Here is a 14,511-nt window from a genome sequence, read left to right as displayed (position 1 = left end):
TCGTTAAAACATGTCAGTGAAGAAAATGATTGACAATTTTACCAAAGCGATTGACAGTTTTCTTCAAAAAAATTTGAAGCACACAATGGCTTTGGGCAAAAAATTAACTCTTTTATTAAAGAAGTCTACTTCTTTGACAAATGGTTGATAGTTTGAAGCAACAAGTCGATAGTTTTGAAAGAAAGTTAACACTATATAGTCAATGTTGATCGAATTTGAACTTACAAACAACCAATCGAGAGTATGAAAATTTCCTAACAACAATTTTAAGGGTTGTCGACTATTTTTGGCCAAATGCCATAAATGGTTGACTGTTTTCACAAGAAAGTTGATAGTATTGTTCATATATTCAGCCTATATAACTAAGACATAAAATGGTTGATAGAGGGGATAAAAAAGTTGACAATTTTTGCCTTATTTTTACATGATGTGTATGATTTTAAAAGAATTCTTAACATACCTCATGCACAAAATCATATTTTTTAAATGGCAAAATGATGATTTCTAATATAAAAAGATTGCTATTAAGGATTTTATATGAATTGACAAAATAGTTGGAACAACCAAGGCAATAAATGGATTTTTATTTTCTATTTTCAAGAATATATACTTTATTTTCATTTTGAAAATAAAGATGACATGAAAATATTTTTCATCATAAAAAATGAAGATTTTCATTTTCAAAGTATTTTCTATCAAAGATATTCAACATGATGATTTTCATCAATGAGTAATCATGAAAGTTTTCATCATCAAAATAATATCAAAAGTAAAATAATTTTGACATATTTCATACAACAAATCATTTGATTTCAAAATAACTTTTCTTTGATGCCATAATGTTATTTTTCAAGATGAAATATTTCTCATAGAATTTTATATTTAAAAGGATATTTAGGGTTTTATCCTTTGGCATCAATGAAATATATAAAGACTTTGAACAACAATTTTATCAAAACCATTTTAGATATTTTACAAATTAATCTTGTTAATCATTTTCAAATTTCAAAGAAATTTTTCATCATCAAAAGCAAAATAACAGTGCAAAATATTCATAGCTCTAATATTAAAGAGGAATTCTTTTTGTCATGCTCATCCTACTCCAATTTTGGTTTTAAAAGAAATTTGTTTTTCACAATATTCCACAAGTTAAAATCAATATATGTAATGAAAATACAAGTACCTTTTTCTCCGATAATCATAATATGTGCTATCAAAATAAGGAGTCATATCTATAGGATAACCTCCCTTGGAAATGGAAACCTTCATAATTGTCATGGATTTCTCATTAAGTTGTTAAACTTGAAAATCAAGAAAATCCGCTCTTATACCAGTTGTTAGATTTGTGTAATCTAATAGTACCTCACACCCAAGAGGATGGGTGAATTGAGTATTTAAAAATTTATGGAGATTTTAAAGAGAAATATAAAAATAGTAAATTAGGAGCAAGAGAATAAAAATCAAAGTAAGCAAAAGACGCAAGAGATTTAGAGTGGTTCGGCTCAACCTAGCCTACTCTACTACTCTAGCTTTTGACTAGAGATTTCAAAATCTACTATAACCTTTTACTTTACCAAATAGGCTTTTTAGCAAAACTATTAAAAAATTACAACCTCCTACTTATACTCAAGTAGGCCCTTTAACACAACCGTTAGAAAATTACAACCTTCTACTTATACCCAAGTAGACCTTCTAGCACAACAGCTAGAAATTACAACATAATTACAAGTAGAATGATTTGAAAGTTAACACTCTCAATTACAATAACCTCTGGAAGAATTACAACAAGACTTAAACAAGATGATACAAAAGATACACAGTTTTGGTGAAGAGAAAAATTAAAAGTATAAATACTATTGAGAAGAATAAAAACACTTGTAAACTCTTATCACTTGATCAACCTCTCTAATGCCTCATTAGGCTAGTATTTACAGGTTTTTCTCGCACTTTGCATTAAATAGCTATTACAAAAGCTGTTGGAGTCATTTAATACTTGCATAAACTAGCTATTTAAAACTATTGGTGAAGAAACGATCAACAGTTTACTAAACTGGTCAATAGTTTTCCTTGAGAAAATTGAAACATACTCACACCTTTGGACAGATGGTCTACTTTAGAAAAATGATCGATTGTTTTGACAACAAGTCAACATTATACATTTGCGATCAATATTTTTTTAACTTATATAAAAAGAACAGAGAGTATGAGAATGCCCTGTCAACAGTTCACAAGAACGATTGACTCTTTTCTAAAATGATCGATGGTTTGAAAAAAAATTATCAACAGTTTTTAATTAGGAAAAGCTTATTCATCCTTTGACATTATTTGAATTTTGCATTTCTTATTTTCAAAGATAAAATATATCTCATTTTCAAATTCCAAATATATAAAATTTTTCATCGTCAAAAATAAAACAACATTAGCCACCCTCCTAGTTTCACGAGTTCATGAATTGGGATTAGTGGATGAGTGTGAAATATCTCGTCTCTACTTTATGGAGGTTAGAACACATATTAGCAAAAAAGGCTCGAAATGTCCTCTTGTGATTTTTCTTATTGGGCTTGGATTTATCTACTTCTAGGGTTGTAGGGATTTGCCTTATTTTGAGGGTTTATCCTATGATAGTTGCCTTTGGAAAACGGCTTATCAAATAAGTGTTCTAAAACCTTCTATTTGAATTGTGTTTTATGAAGATTATCTTTATTTTATCTTAGAGATTGCTTTGATGATTATCTTTTATCTAGATCTGGCCTTTTTTGGTTGCTTATCTTCAAATGTCTGAAGAAGTATTATCTGCTTGGGATCCAGACTGGTATAGTTGGTCGTTTGAGATCAACCTGTATGTTGACCAATTATTTGACTTCTAGCATGGCTATGGTGATGTGATAATTTGTCCTAGGTGAGCTTTTTTTTTTATTTTCTTGAACGTTATCAATGTTGTAATTTGAGTCCTATTAATTTGACATGATTTGATAAATTTCAAATTTCCCCTTAATTTTGGGAAGAGATTTTCAAAGAAACTTTCTTTATTATTGTTGTTGTCTAATTACAATAATAAATGTATTTGATTAAAAACATTGTCGTTAAACCACAAATCGCTTGAATTTACAAAATAAGAAAACAAACAAAGGGCACGGAGAGGTCTCGCGCAAACACTCTAATATTTAATTCAGACACTAAAAATAATAAAGGCAATGTTCAAATCAATATAAAAAATGTCATACCTTTTTAGGAATACGTATCTGCTCATTTATAAAGGAATATGAAATAATCTTTAGTAATCCAAAATTAAAATTATTACAGATAACGTTTATCTTGACTAATCCCAATCTAATTGGAATCAGAATTATTATAGATAATATTTATCTTTTATAAATAATGTTTATCTTACTTCTTTTTTAGGATGAAATTTTTTGTAGATGATTGTTTAACTCAATATTCCGTAATTCTCTTATAATTAGAATTTTTTTATGGATAATTGATTATCTTTTCGAACAAAATTTTGGATGTCGAGGTTTTTTAATTTGTGGGTTTGTGAGGGACTCCCGCTCCGCGTACAGAAAATTTATGCCTTTAACTCAAGAAGATATCTTAAACTCTTAAAATTTTAATAGATCTTTACTTATGATATAACAATTATAAATGATTTAAATCAATCTCATTCATTATTTACTAGAAGTTAGTAGAGAAAGTTACAAAATGTAACGAATAACCGCAGAAGTCTGCCACTAAAATCGACTTAAGGCCAGATGTGGTGTTACTAAAAATAAAGAAAGAAAGAAAACAGAGAGACTTGAGGATAATGGGGTCAATATATTGTCACTAACATCAGTACAATATAAATGCAATTAAGGAAATTAGCAAAGTAAAGTAACAAGAAGAAAAATTACAAGTGTCTTGACTCCACCAAACAATAATAATAATAAAGATGATTTGGGAAAATCTATAAAGGAGGATGATTTATAGGACGTGACGTGAGAGAAGTTAAATAAAGAGATCAAAATAGGAAACGAAGGATTTAATTACTCATAAATCATGTCCACAACAGAGGATCCTATATAAGTAACATTTTGGTGGTAAATAAAATGCCAACCAACCTCCTGAGTTTGGATTAAGGGTGGGTTTAATAATAAATAATTTATTAATAGTTACATGTTACAAAATTCATATAAAATGATGATTTATTAGTTTATCATCGGCTCGGGGAGCCATGCCATGCCATGCCATGATGGCCATGGCCTTGTTGGGCCATTGCAAATGGAATCATTCACTCATTCTGGCGGTGGTGCGGGACCAGCCCACATGCACTTCCCCTTTCTAAATACATCCAATTCGTTGCCTGCCGATGCCAGCTTTCACTTTTCCTTCTCTGGGTTGGATCCCTCTGCCGATGGCGTCGAGTTGAACCGCAACCACCTTAATGTTGGGTCGGACTTCCCTTTTAGTTGGAATGATGACCTAATAATGATTGGATATTTTTAAAAGAATAGCTTGATAATAGTTGGATATTTTTAAAAGAATTATCTAGTTTCTTTCACTAATATTTTTAATGAAATTAGGGTTTTTCTATGCCTCTTATGCTATAAAAATTGTGCATAATAGGTTAAAAAACAAAAACAAAAGAAAAAATGAGAGAAAAAAACAATAGAATTCTTGGAGAAATTCATATTTTCATTTTTGTTTGTGCAGTTTGATCAAATAGTGGATCATATAGTGTTTTGTGTTTTGATTGAGTTGAAATTTGGAGGGTATGTTTGAGACTCATGGTTCTAGGATATAAACGGTGGAGATCTGATTTGGAGGTCAAGATCCTTGGGAATCGAGCCATTTTCATACTACTTTATGGTTCGATCTATTCTTCCCTAATTTCTTTGTTATTTCACTGATTTGAGATCAGTTTGATTCTTTGTTTTATCTATTGCCTCTTGTGATTGTTGAGAGGATTTTGCAACCCAAGTTTGGTTATATTAGTGGAATTTTTTGGTTGACCTTTGTCTCCTACTTTTTACTACTCACATTGAGGGAGTTTTTCACGTAAATTGGTTGTCTCATTTATTTTTGTGGTTGCAATTTGTACTTAACTGGTTGATTTGTTTCCTCACAGATTTTCACAGGTTAGGGATTTGGTATATTGATCCCAACAAAGTGGTATAGAGCTTTGGTTCAAGTTTTTTATTTGTTTGTGTTAAACTATGAAAATAAGTACTAGTCGAATAATCAGTTTGAATAGTACAAATTATCATTTATGGAAAAGTAAGATGGAGGATCTTTTTTATGTGAAATACTACTATTTACCTGTGTTTTTCAAAGAGAAACTCGCTGGTAAATGACTGCACTCTCACCCTGCAATTAAAACACAATAAAAACAAATCATAATAAAACTTTTATATTTTTTTTATTTTAGTGAGAGGTTTATACTCGCCAGTGTACGAGTGCAGTTGTAGTCCAAATTTATATTTATATTTTCTGGATGAATTCAGGTCGTCCACTGAGAGATTTATTTATGGCAAAAGAAAAAGAATGTCACACACACGCACACGCATTTAGACAAATTGACAACAAGATTTTTTATGGTTTTGTTTTTAGACAACAGATACTAGAAAATAAAGTAAGGCAAAAATTAAAATAAACATTAAACGTAAAAATATGAATTTGGATAGTGCTTGAGTTAAGACAATTTCAGTACCAACCCGTTGATTCCCAAATTTTAGCATAAAAGATTAGCAACATTAATTTTAATTTCAGATATGAGGGTTTGTTATTAAATGCAATTAGAGATGATGATAGTTCTAGGTTAAGCAATCCCCATACATGATATGCGGGATTCTAATTTAAGCAACCACCATAAATCCAATTGCAATTAATACACAAAACAACTAAATTAATCATCCGGATTTGGGTATGATAGCGTTTCCAGTTCTAGTAACTCTCATACATGGCATGAAAGCTCTAAGTTAGGCTTACGCTCCAATCCAAACCTAGTGATTTTTTAATAATTAATACACACTCATACTGAAATTTAAATTAATGTTACTTATTTAAAGCGCAGCTTTCTTTGGGAATCATTGGCGTTGGACACTGTCCTTGCCTTAACCCAAGATTAGATTTAGCTACTCATTTTTATTTGAAAGTTAATTGACATAAATTTAAATGACGTAATTTAAATAACAGAATTTAAATGACAAGAAATTTAAAGGCATAAACTAACCGGCCATTTAGGCGGTGGATAATTAAATGACAAGAATTTAAATGACAAGAAATTTAAAGGCATAAACTAACCGGCCATTTAGGCGGTGAATAATTAAATGACAAGAATTAAAATTGCAGAAATTTAAAGGCACAAATTAACCGTCCATTTAGGCGGTGAATAATAAAGTAATAATAAATGACATAAGAATTTAAAAGAAGAAAGAAAAAAGTAAGATTATAAGAGAAAGTACTAAAGAAAATGAGAAAGAACAAGAATAATTCTCAAAGAGAGAATTATAAGGAAACAACTAAACTTTTATTCAAGAATAATAATCACACTTACAAATGCAATCAAGTGAGCTATTTATAGGCCACAAGATGCAATACAAACCACACAATTTCAATTATTCAATTAAACATAATTATATCTAATGGGCACTCACACACTTAAAGCTAAATGAATTTTAGCTATAATACACACCTAATATTAAATGGATTTTAGCTAAAATACATACCTAATAAAGCACTCATAAAGTTAAATGGATTTTATCTATAATATCCACCTAATAGTTAAATGGATTTTAGCTAAAAAACACACCCAATAAAGCTCTCACATAAAAAATAAAAATAGATTTCTATAAATTGGTTTTTAATCTTCATTAGGATTAAAAATAATCCTTGGGCCTTCTCCAAATAATATTTTCCATGGGTTGCTCAAATTGGGTCTTAATTCTTCATGGGCTTGAATTCTTCATGGACTTTAATTTTTCATGGGTTTGATTTCTTCATGGATTTGAATTCTTCATGGACTTGATTTCTCCATGGGTTTGATTTCTTCATGGACTTGAATTCTTCATGCCTAAAAAAAATAAAAATAATTTAATGTTATTAATAAATTATATATTATATATATGTATTACACATGGCACATATATATATTAGATTATATTATATATATTACATGCATGCATATAATGATATATATGTATTATATATAATTTTATATATTATTATTATTTACTTTAGAACTTCATTTCATTCATCTTTCAATTTAAATTTACATATAACCATAAAATATATATTAATATCTAATTTAAACCATATTTAAGATCGAAAGAAGGGTATAATTATAACAAAATTTTTACAAAATTAACCACTAATCATATCCCCCAACTTAAACATTGCTAGTCCCTTAGCAATCAGACTATACACCTGCCAAACTTTATTCACAATAACTATATGAATGTAAAAATTTCAAATTCGAAACCAAAATGCATAAAATCGAATAAGTAATTTAGCATTCTAAATCAGATTTTTGGTTAAAGGTCATACAATCTCAGGAATAGAAATTAGGATAACCAACACACAGACTTACTCCCTCAAAGTTTTGACTTCAAATCTCACTATGAATTTTCTCTCCAATAAAAAGGATTCCTCAGGTGTACACACAAGGGGGTGCACCGTTATAAGAGTAAATGCAGAACAAGTTCAAAACTCGGTGCTATCCCAAATACAAGGAACGTATTTTCATGAAAGAACAAGGAAATTGACATAGCTCCATGATTGGAATAATGCTCTAGATGAGTAACTTCTGAATTTAAACATGATTCCCTACTCCAAACTCGAATTCTGAGATCACATGATTTATAGCATCAACAAGGACCAGACTGGGTTGTAATGGGGCTATAAGGTTAATACGGGTTGTCAAAAAAAATGTAGAGTGTGCAAAGGGTGTGTCGGGATTTTTTTTTTTTTAGCATTTATTTTGAAACAGTTGTGCTGAATAGCTAAGAGAATTTGCCCCCCCCCCTTTTTTTTTTCTTTTTCTTCTTTTTTTTTTCTCTTTTTTTTTCTCTTTTTTTTTCTTTTTCTCTTTAAATATGAAAATAGAAAGACAGATTAATTCCCAAAATCACACCAGGTTGGATAAAATTCATATGGTTATGGGTTAACCGAGAGTAACGAAAGAAATTGTACTACAAATGGCTCAAATGGGATAGCAAGGGAGGTTAATTTAAAGAAAGAAAAAGGTTTAATAGGCTCAAACTGAAAGAAATTGATCCCCCTATCATGCTTCTCAGTCATCTAAGTCGAAGTTTGAAACCAGTCAAATTTATCCGCTATCATACTAGACATTCAAAGCGAATTGATATTTTGAAGCCATTGAAAAGATAAGATAAACAAGAGAGCATATTTAGAGTAAGTATTATTTCACTCAGAATTAATGGTTATTAGGCTCAAACACTTACTTGGGTAATAGTCTCCACTTCTGTTGAGGGATCATACAATGTACTAATCAGCTAATTACTGTTACCTTTGACTTTATGACCGATAACCAATTTTTAAATTTTGAATCCCTGATGAATGCAAATTACTTATTCTAATGCACATACGTTTTCAAATAAGAAATCAATGCATCCATGTTTCGTATTGCAAACTTAACCGGCTATCAGTGCATAACTTCAAAACTTTAGGAATAGCGTTATTTGAAACACAATTTTTTTTTTTTTTTTAATAAGAGCAGATAAAGATAATCAATTCACACAAGACTACAAACTAGCAATAGCAAACTCACAGTTAAATATGAACCAGATAATTCATAACTAAACCTTACACCCCCCAACTTGAATTGCAGTAATAAATTAGGGTTGTTAGGAATACCTGTAACTCCACAAGTTCATTTTGCTGTGAACTGCTAAAACTTAAACAACAAATGAGCACACCATATATATATATATTTATATTTTCATACCAAAATAAAAATTGATGCAAGTCATAAGATAAAAAAATGCGTCTCAAGAGTACAAAAAGTACTCCTTACTTAGCCATCTTATCAAAGACTTTGCTAACAACATTCCACAGTTTTGTTTTGTTTTTTTTTTTTTTTTTTTTTTTTTTTTTTTTTTTTTTTAAAGAACACAATCAAGAAAAATTCTGCGAGTTGTACAATAACTAGATGCGTCTCAAGAGTATAAAAAGTACTCCTTACTCAGCCATCTTAATAAAGAGCATTTCTCACAGTGATAAATCTAAATTAATCGGACCCCTTTGGCGCTTGTTACTAATTGCCTTAGACCAGTCTATCCGAGGCTCATGAGGATCATACTGTGGAACATAAGCATGTAATTTCTCTAGCAGCTTATCAATGGTGGATGCAGAAATGAGAATCTTTCTTGCTGAACGAGAAATGAACTGTTGGTCCACAGCCTGATCAAGAAAAGAGAGTAACCCATCGAAAAAATGGTTAACATTTAAAAGTCCAATGGGTTTGGTATGGAGATTACTCTTGGCCCAGGAGATTATACAAAAGATTTCTTCAAGTGTTCCAAAACCTCCTGGTAAAGCAATGAAGGCATCTGACTGATAAATCTTACAAGCCATGCGCTCAGACATAGAAGTCGTTTCTATAAGTTGACCGCGTGTAATCCCGGAAATATGTGGTTCAGCTAAAGGGATTGGCATTATACCTACCACAGATGAATTTCCAAGATGTACAGCTTGTGAAACATAACCATTCAATCCACGACTTCCCCCTTCATATACCAAATTAATTTTTTTCTCTCCTAATTTTTTACCAAGTTCGTTCGCTGCAAGTGCGTAACAAATATCGCTCCCAAGTTGAGAGCCACAAAGTACGCATATGGTATTGATTCGACGAACTAACTGGCATTCCATGTTTGTTCCTTTTGTATGTCCTGAAAAGAAGTTTAGCGATCAAAAGTAGCTATACAACAATTCAACAAGAAATAAATACAAACAAAAATCATGCGTATGTATAAGTAGTTGTGATTGTGGCTCACATCTTCCTCTGGTTTTACGTCCAGAAACGGCTTAAACACTTTCTATGAAGCGGGGATAAGCTTCCCATCCAATTTTCTTATAGATTGGCAAACAGGGTCGTTTTTAGTTAGATTCCCAAGACTATAGCGTTGGTGGTCACTTCTGAACTGGGTCCATAAAGCAAGAAGTTCTCTTTGCACTATTCCACATGGATGCGTCTCAAGAGTCAATCGGATATCATCCAAAGACTCCTTACTCAGTCCATCCTTTATGAAACTAATTTTATCTTCTCGATTTATGGACGTAAACCCCACAGATTTGCATCGTGTGTTACAGGTCCATCGAGCACATTTGTAACAACCATTCACTCTTTTCTCTCTTCTTTTCTTCGCAAAACTACTCTTCCCTAAGCTTGGAAAATGCTTAAAACTAGGTAAAGTTTCACCAGCTAATCGAACTTTTGCTTCGATCAGCCAACGAATATCTTCAGGGATGTTATTAAGCATCAACAACCTAAGTCTTTCACACCTAGCAACATAAATTTTTTTCAAATCATTCTGCGGGAGAGATGGATAGTACTTGTGAATTTTTGAGAGATAAAGATCCATTTTTTTTTAAAAAAAAAAAAAAATTATACTAAGAAGAAAGTAAAGAACTATAAACTTTACAAAAGGGATGAGAGTACCTGATCGGAGAATAACACAAAGGAGAGAAGATTGAGCTCAAGAGGGGTGACTTGCCTCATACAGATATGGAGTCTCTTATAGAGCAATGGGCATCACTATTCTACACTCGACTCGAGGCATGCCATAATTGCACCGTCAGACTTGACGTCGTTTAGCGTCTCATTTTTCAACAAATGGCAGTGTGCCTTTTTTTTTTTTCAACGCTCGGCGCCTCTGTTTTCAACATTTGGCAGTGTGCCTTCTTTCTTTATAGGGCAGTGTGATTGCACTGCCCAAGAAAAGATGGCTACCACCAGCGTCAATTCTGTCTCTCTCAATTCAAATTTTTTTTTTAATTAATTTTGTTTTAATTTTTTTTTTTTTAGGTAAAATTTTGTAGACACCTTACCCCCCAACTTAAATTGCGTATTGTCCTCAATTGGCAATAAAAGGATAGAAGATAGGCATACCTGGCGGTCTTCAATACATAAACTCGTATGGAGAAATTTTATTTAGACTGCACATAGAGAAACACTAGTTAAGTAATGAAGAAAAGGAACAACTTATATGTATATATATATATATAAAATTATTTTATTATATTTTTATTTTTATTTTTTTAGAATTTTTTTTTTCTTTTCTTCCAATTAAGGATCAAATAAGTGGTTGCCCACCTAATCGTATAATATCTCCCATTCACTACACCACTTTTAAAGTTATTTTCAAAATTATATAAATTGATTTTTCTCATGAATGCACATATATATTTTGAAAATATATCGTCCGGAGGTGTTGGTTTTATTATATCCGCGTATGGCACATTAATTTGCACAAACATCTCACACGTGTTTGGTTTAATTTGATCCTCAATAATATCAACTAACCTAAAAGATAGAAATTGAGGGGTAAATGTGGATAAACTTATGATTTTTTCACATTTTGGCTCTCGAATTTTATCCTCTTCTTCCTCCCAGGTTTCTTCTTTTCTTACATCATTTTGGTCTTTTTCTTCCTCCAAGGCTTCATTGACATCTACCTCACTGTGATCAACCACTCTCTCTTCTTGCACCAAATGGTGTACTGTCCTAGGGGCATCAAGTTTCTCAATTATTTCTCCATTCCTTAAGACAGTCACTCCTATGTCCTGCTCCTGACTTTCACTTTTGATGATAGGTTTTATTAATGGGATTTGGAGTGAGTTGGGATGGACAGGCTCTGACATGCTCAAAGTCTGTGTTAGCTGTGTCAATTGGTTCCTAATGTCCTCTGTAACTCTAATGGTATGTTCTTGACATTTGGACATTTGTGTAAAAATTTCCATTTGGCCTTGCATAAATAGATTGAAGGTATCTTCTAATGAACTCCCATGAGGGGGTTGATATGCATCGAATGTAGACCCTTCATTCGTTTGAAATGATTGAGGCTGGGAAAGGAAGTGCTCATGTGGTTGGGCTACAAAATCATTTTCCCATGAGAAATTTGGATGAAAGTGTGAATTAAGGTGATATGCATCAAAGTCCGAATGGTAGTTTTCCTTATGGTTCTGGTAATACATTCCCTCATAATTGTGTGTGTGTGTAACTGGATTGACCATACAATACTTCCTTAAAAGCAGGTATTATAGGGCAGTCATCCGTTAAATGAGTTGAAGTCTCACACACAGCACACCAAACCTCAATTTCATGGTAAGTGGGTAACAAATGGGCAGTGTCTGGTTGCAAATCAAAAGTAGTTTGCCTAAGAGGGTATAGATAATCCTTAAGAGGTCTAGACAAATCAGATTCAAAATGATAATTTTCATCATGATAAGTATCTTGTGCAGACAGATTGTAGTAATTTTGAGACATGAGTGTAAAGTTGACAATCCAATTGCAGGTAAAGACTCAGAATGATATGAAAATACTGTTTCAAAATTCTACCTGATCTCAGTCTCATATACAATGCACAAACAAAAATAAAGTAAAAGAGAAATAGAGTTACCGATTTTATCAAGAGATGCTTATTCTTTTTTTTATTATTATTTTTATTTTTTTTCTTTTTGTTTTTGCCTTAATCCCCCCGGCAACGGCGCCAAAATTTGACTGCACTCTCACCCTGCAATTAAAACACAATAAAAACAAATCTTAATAAAACTTTTATATTTTTTTTATTTTAGTGAGAGGTTTATACTCGCCAGTGTACGAGTGCAGTTGTAGTCCAAATTTATATTTATATTTTCTGGATGAATCCAGGTCGTCCACTGAGAGATTTATTTATGGCAAAAGAAAAAGAATGTCACACACACGCACACGCATTTGGACAAATTGACAACAAGATTTTTTATGGTTTTGTTTTTAGACAACAGATACTAGAAAATAAAGTAAGGCAAAAATTAAAATAAACATTAAACGTAAAAATATGAATTTGGATAGTGCTTGAGTTAAGACAATTTCAGTACCAACCCGTTGATTCCCAAATTTTAGCATAAAAGATTAGCAACATTAATTTAATTTCAGATATGAGGGTTTGTTATTAAATGCAATTAGAGAAGATGATAGTTCTAGGTTAAGCAATCCCCATACATGATATGCGGGATTCTAATTTAAGCAACCACCATAAATCCAATTGCAATTAATACACAAAACAACTAAATTAATCATCCGGATTTGGGTATGATAGCGTTTCCAGTTCTAGTAACTCTCATACATGGCATGAAAGCTCTAAGTTAGGCTTACGCTCCAATCCAAACCTAGTGATTTTTTAATAATTAATACACACTCATACTGAAATTTAAATTAATGTTACTTATTTAAAGCGCAGCTTTCTTTGGGAATCATTGGCGTTGGACACTGTCCTTGCCTTAACCCAAGATTAGATTTAGCTACTCATTTTTATTTGAAAGTTAATTGACATAAATTTAAATGACGTAATTTAAATAACAGAATTTAAATGACAAGAAATTTAAAGGCATAAACTAACCGGCCATTTAGGCGGTGGATAATTAAATGACAAGAATTTAAATGACAAGAAATTTAAAGGCATAAACTAACCGGCCATTTAGGCGGTGAATAATTAAATGACAAGAATTAAAATTGCAGAAATTTAAAGGCACAAATTAACCGGCCATTTAGGCGGTGAATAATAAAGTAATAATAAATGACATAAGAATTTAAAAGAAGAAAGAAAAAAGTAAGATTATAAGAGAAAGTACTAAAGAAAATGAGAAAGAATAAGAACAATTCTCAAAGAGAGAATTATAAGGAAACAACTAAACTTTTATTCAAGAATAATAATCACACTTACAAATGCAATCAAGTGAGCTATTTATAGGCCACAAGATGCAATACAAACCACACAATTTCAATTATTCAATTAAACATAATTATATCTAATGGGCACTCACACACTTAAAGTTAAATGGATTTTAGCTATAATACACATCTAATATTAAATGGATTTTAGCTAAAATACATACCTAATAAAGCACTCATAAAGTTAAATGGATTTTAGCTATAATATCCACCTAATAGTTAAATGGATTTTAGCTAAAAAACACACCCAATAAAGCTCTCACATAAAAAATAAAAATAGATTTCTATAAATTGGTTTTTAATCTTCATTAGGATTAAAAATAATCCTTGGGCCTTCTCCAAATAATATTTTCCATGGGTTGCTCAAATTGGGTCTTAATTCTTCATGGGCTTGAATTCTTCATGGACTTTAATTTTTCATGGGTTTGATTTCTTCATGGATTTGAATTCTTCATGGACTTGATTTCTCCATGGGTTTGATTCTTCATGGACTTGAATTCTTCATGCCTAAAAAAAATAAAAATAATTTAATGTTATTAATAAATTATATATTATATATATGTATTACACATGGCACATATATATAT

The 14,511-nt window shown here is 31.3% G+C and overlaps 1 protein-coding gene across 3 annotated transcripts; it reads right to left on the bottom strand.

Moving 5' to 3' along the window:
• Positions 1-4,022: 4,022 nt before the first annotated feature.
• On the bottom strand, positions 4,023-12,732 carry LOC127798984 (uncharacterized). Of its 3 annotated transcripts, none has more exons than XR_008022511.1 (3): positions 12,615-12,732; positions 5,296-11,151; positions 4,023-4,458 (listed from the first exon to the last, which is right to left on the bottom strand). XR_008022511.1 is itself a non-coding variant. In XM_052332648.1 (3 exons), the coding sequence occupies exon 1, from the start codon at positions 12,226-12,228 to the stop codon at positions 11,254-11,256; it is 975 nt and encodes a 324-aa protein (XP_052188608.1). In that variant the 5' UTR covers positions 12,229-12,717; the 3' UTR covers positions 4,023-4,458; positions 5,296-7,048; positions 11,105-11,253. The 3 variants fall into 3 exon arrangements, 2 of the variants coding, with proteins under 2 accessions (XP_052188608.1, XP_052188606.1); XM_052332648.1 differs by having other exon boundaries at positions 5,296-7,048; positions 11,105-12,717; XM_052332646.1 differs by having other exon boundaries at positions 5,296-12,717.
• Between the last annotated feature and the right edge of the window lie 1,779 nt (positions 12,733-14,511).

This window comes from Diospyros lotus, chromosome 4 (assembly GCF_014633365.1).
Source record: "Diospyros lotus cultivar Yz01 chromosome 4, ASM1463336v1, whole genome shotgun sequence".
Taxonomy (NCBI): Eukaryota; Viridiplantae; Streptophyta; class Magnoliopsida; order Ericales; family Ebenaceae; genus Diospyros; species Diospyros lotus.
The sequence above is the reverse complement of the archived record's forward strand: the minus strand, read 5'-3'. Positions and strand labels throughout refer to the sequence as shown.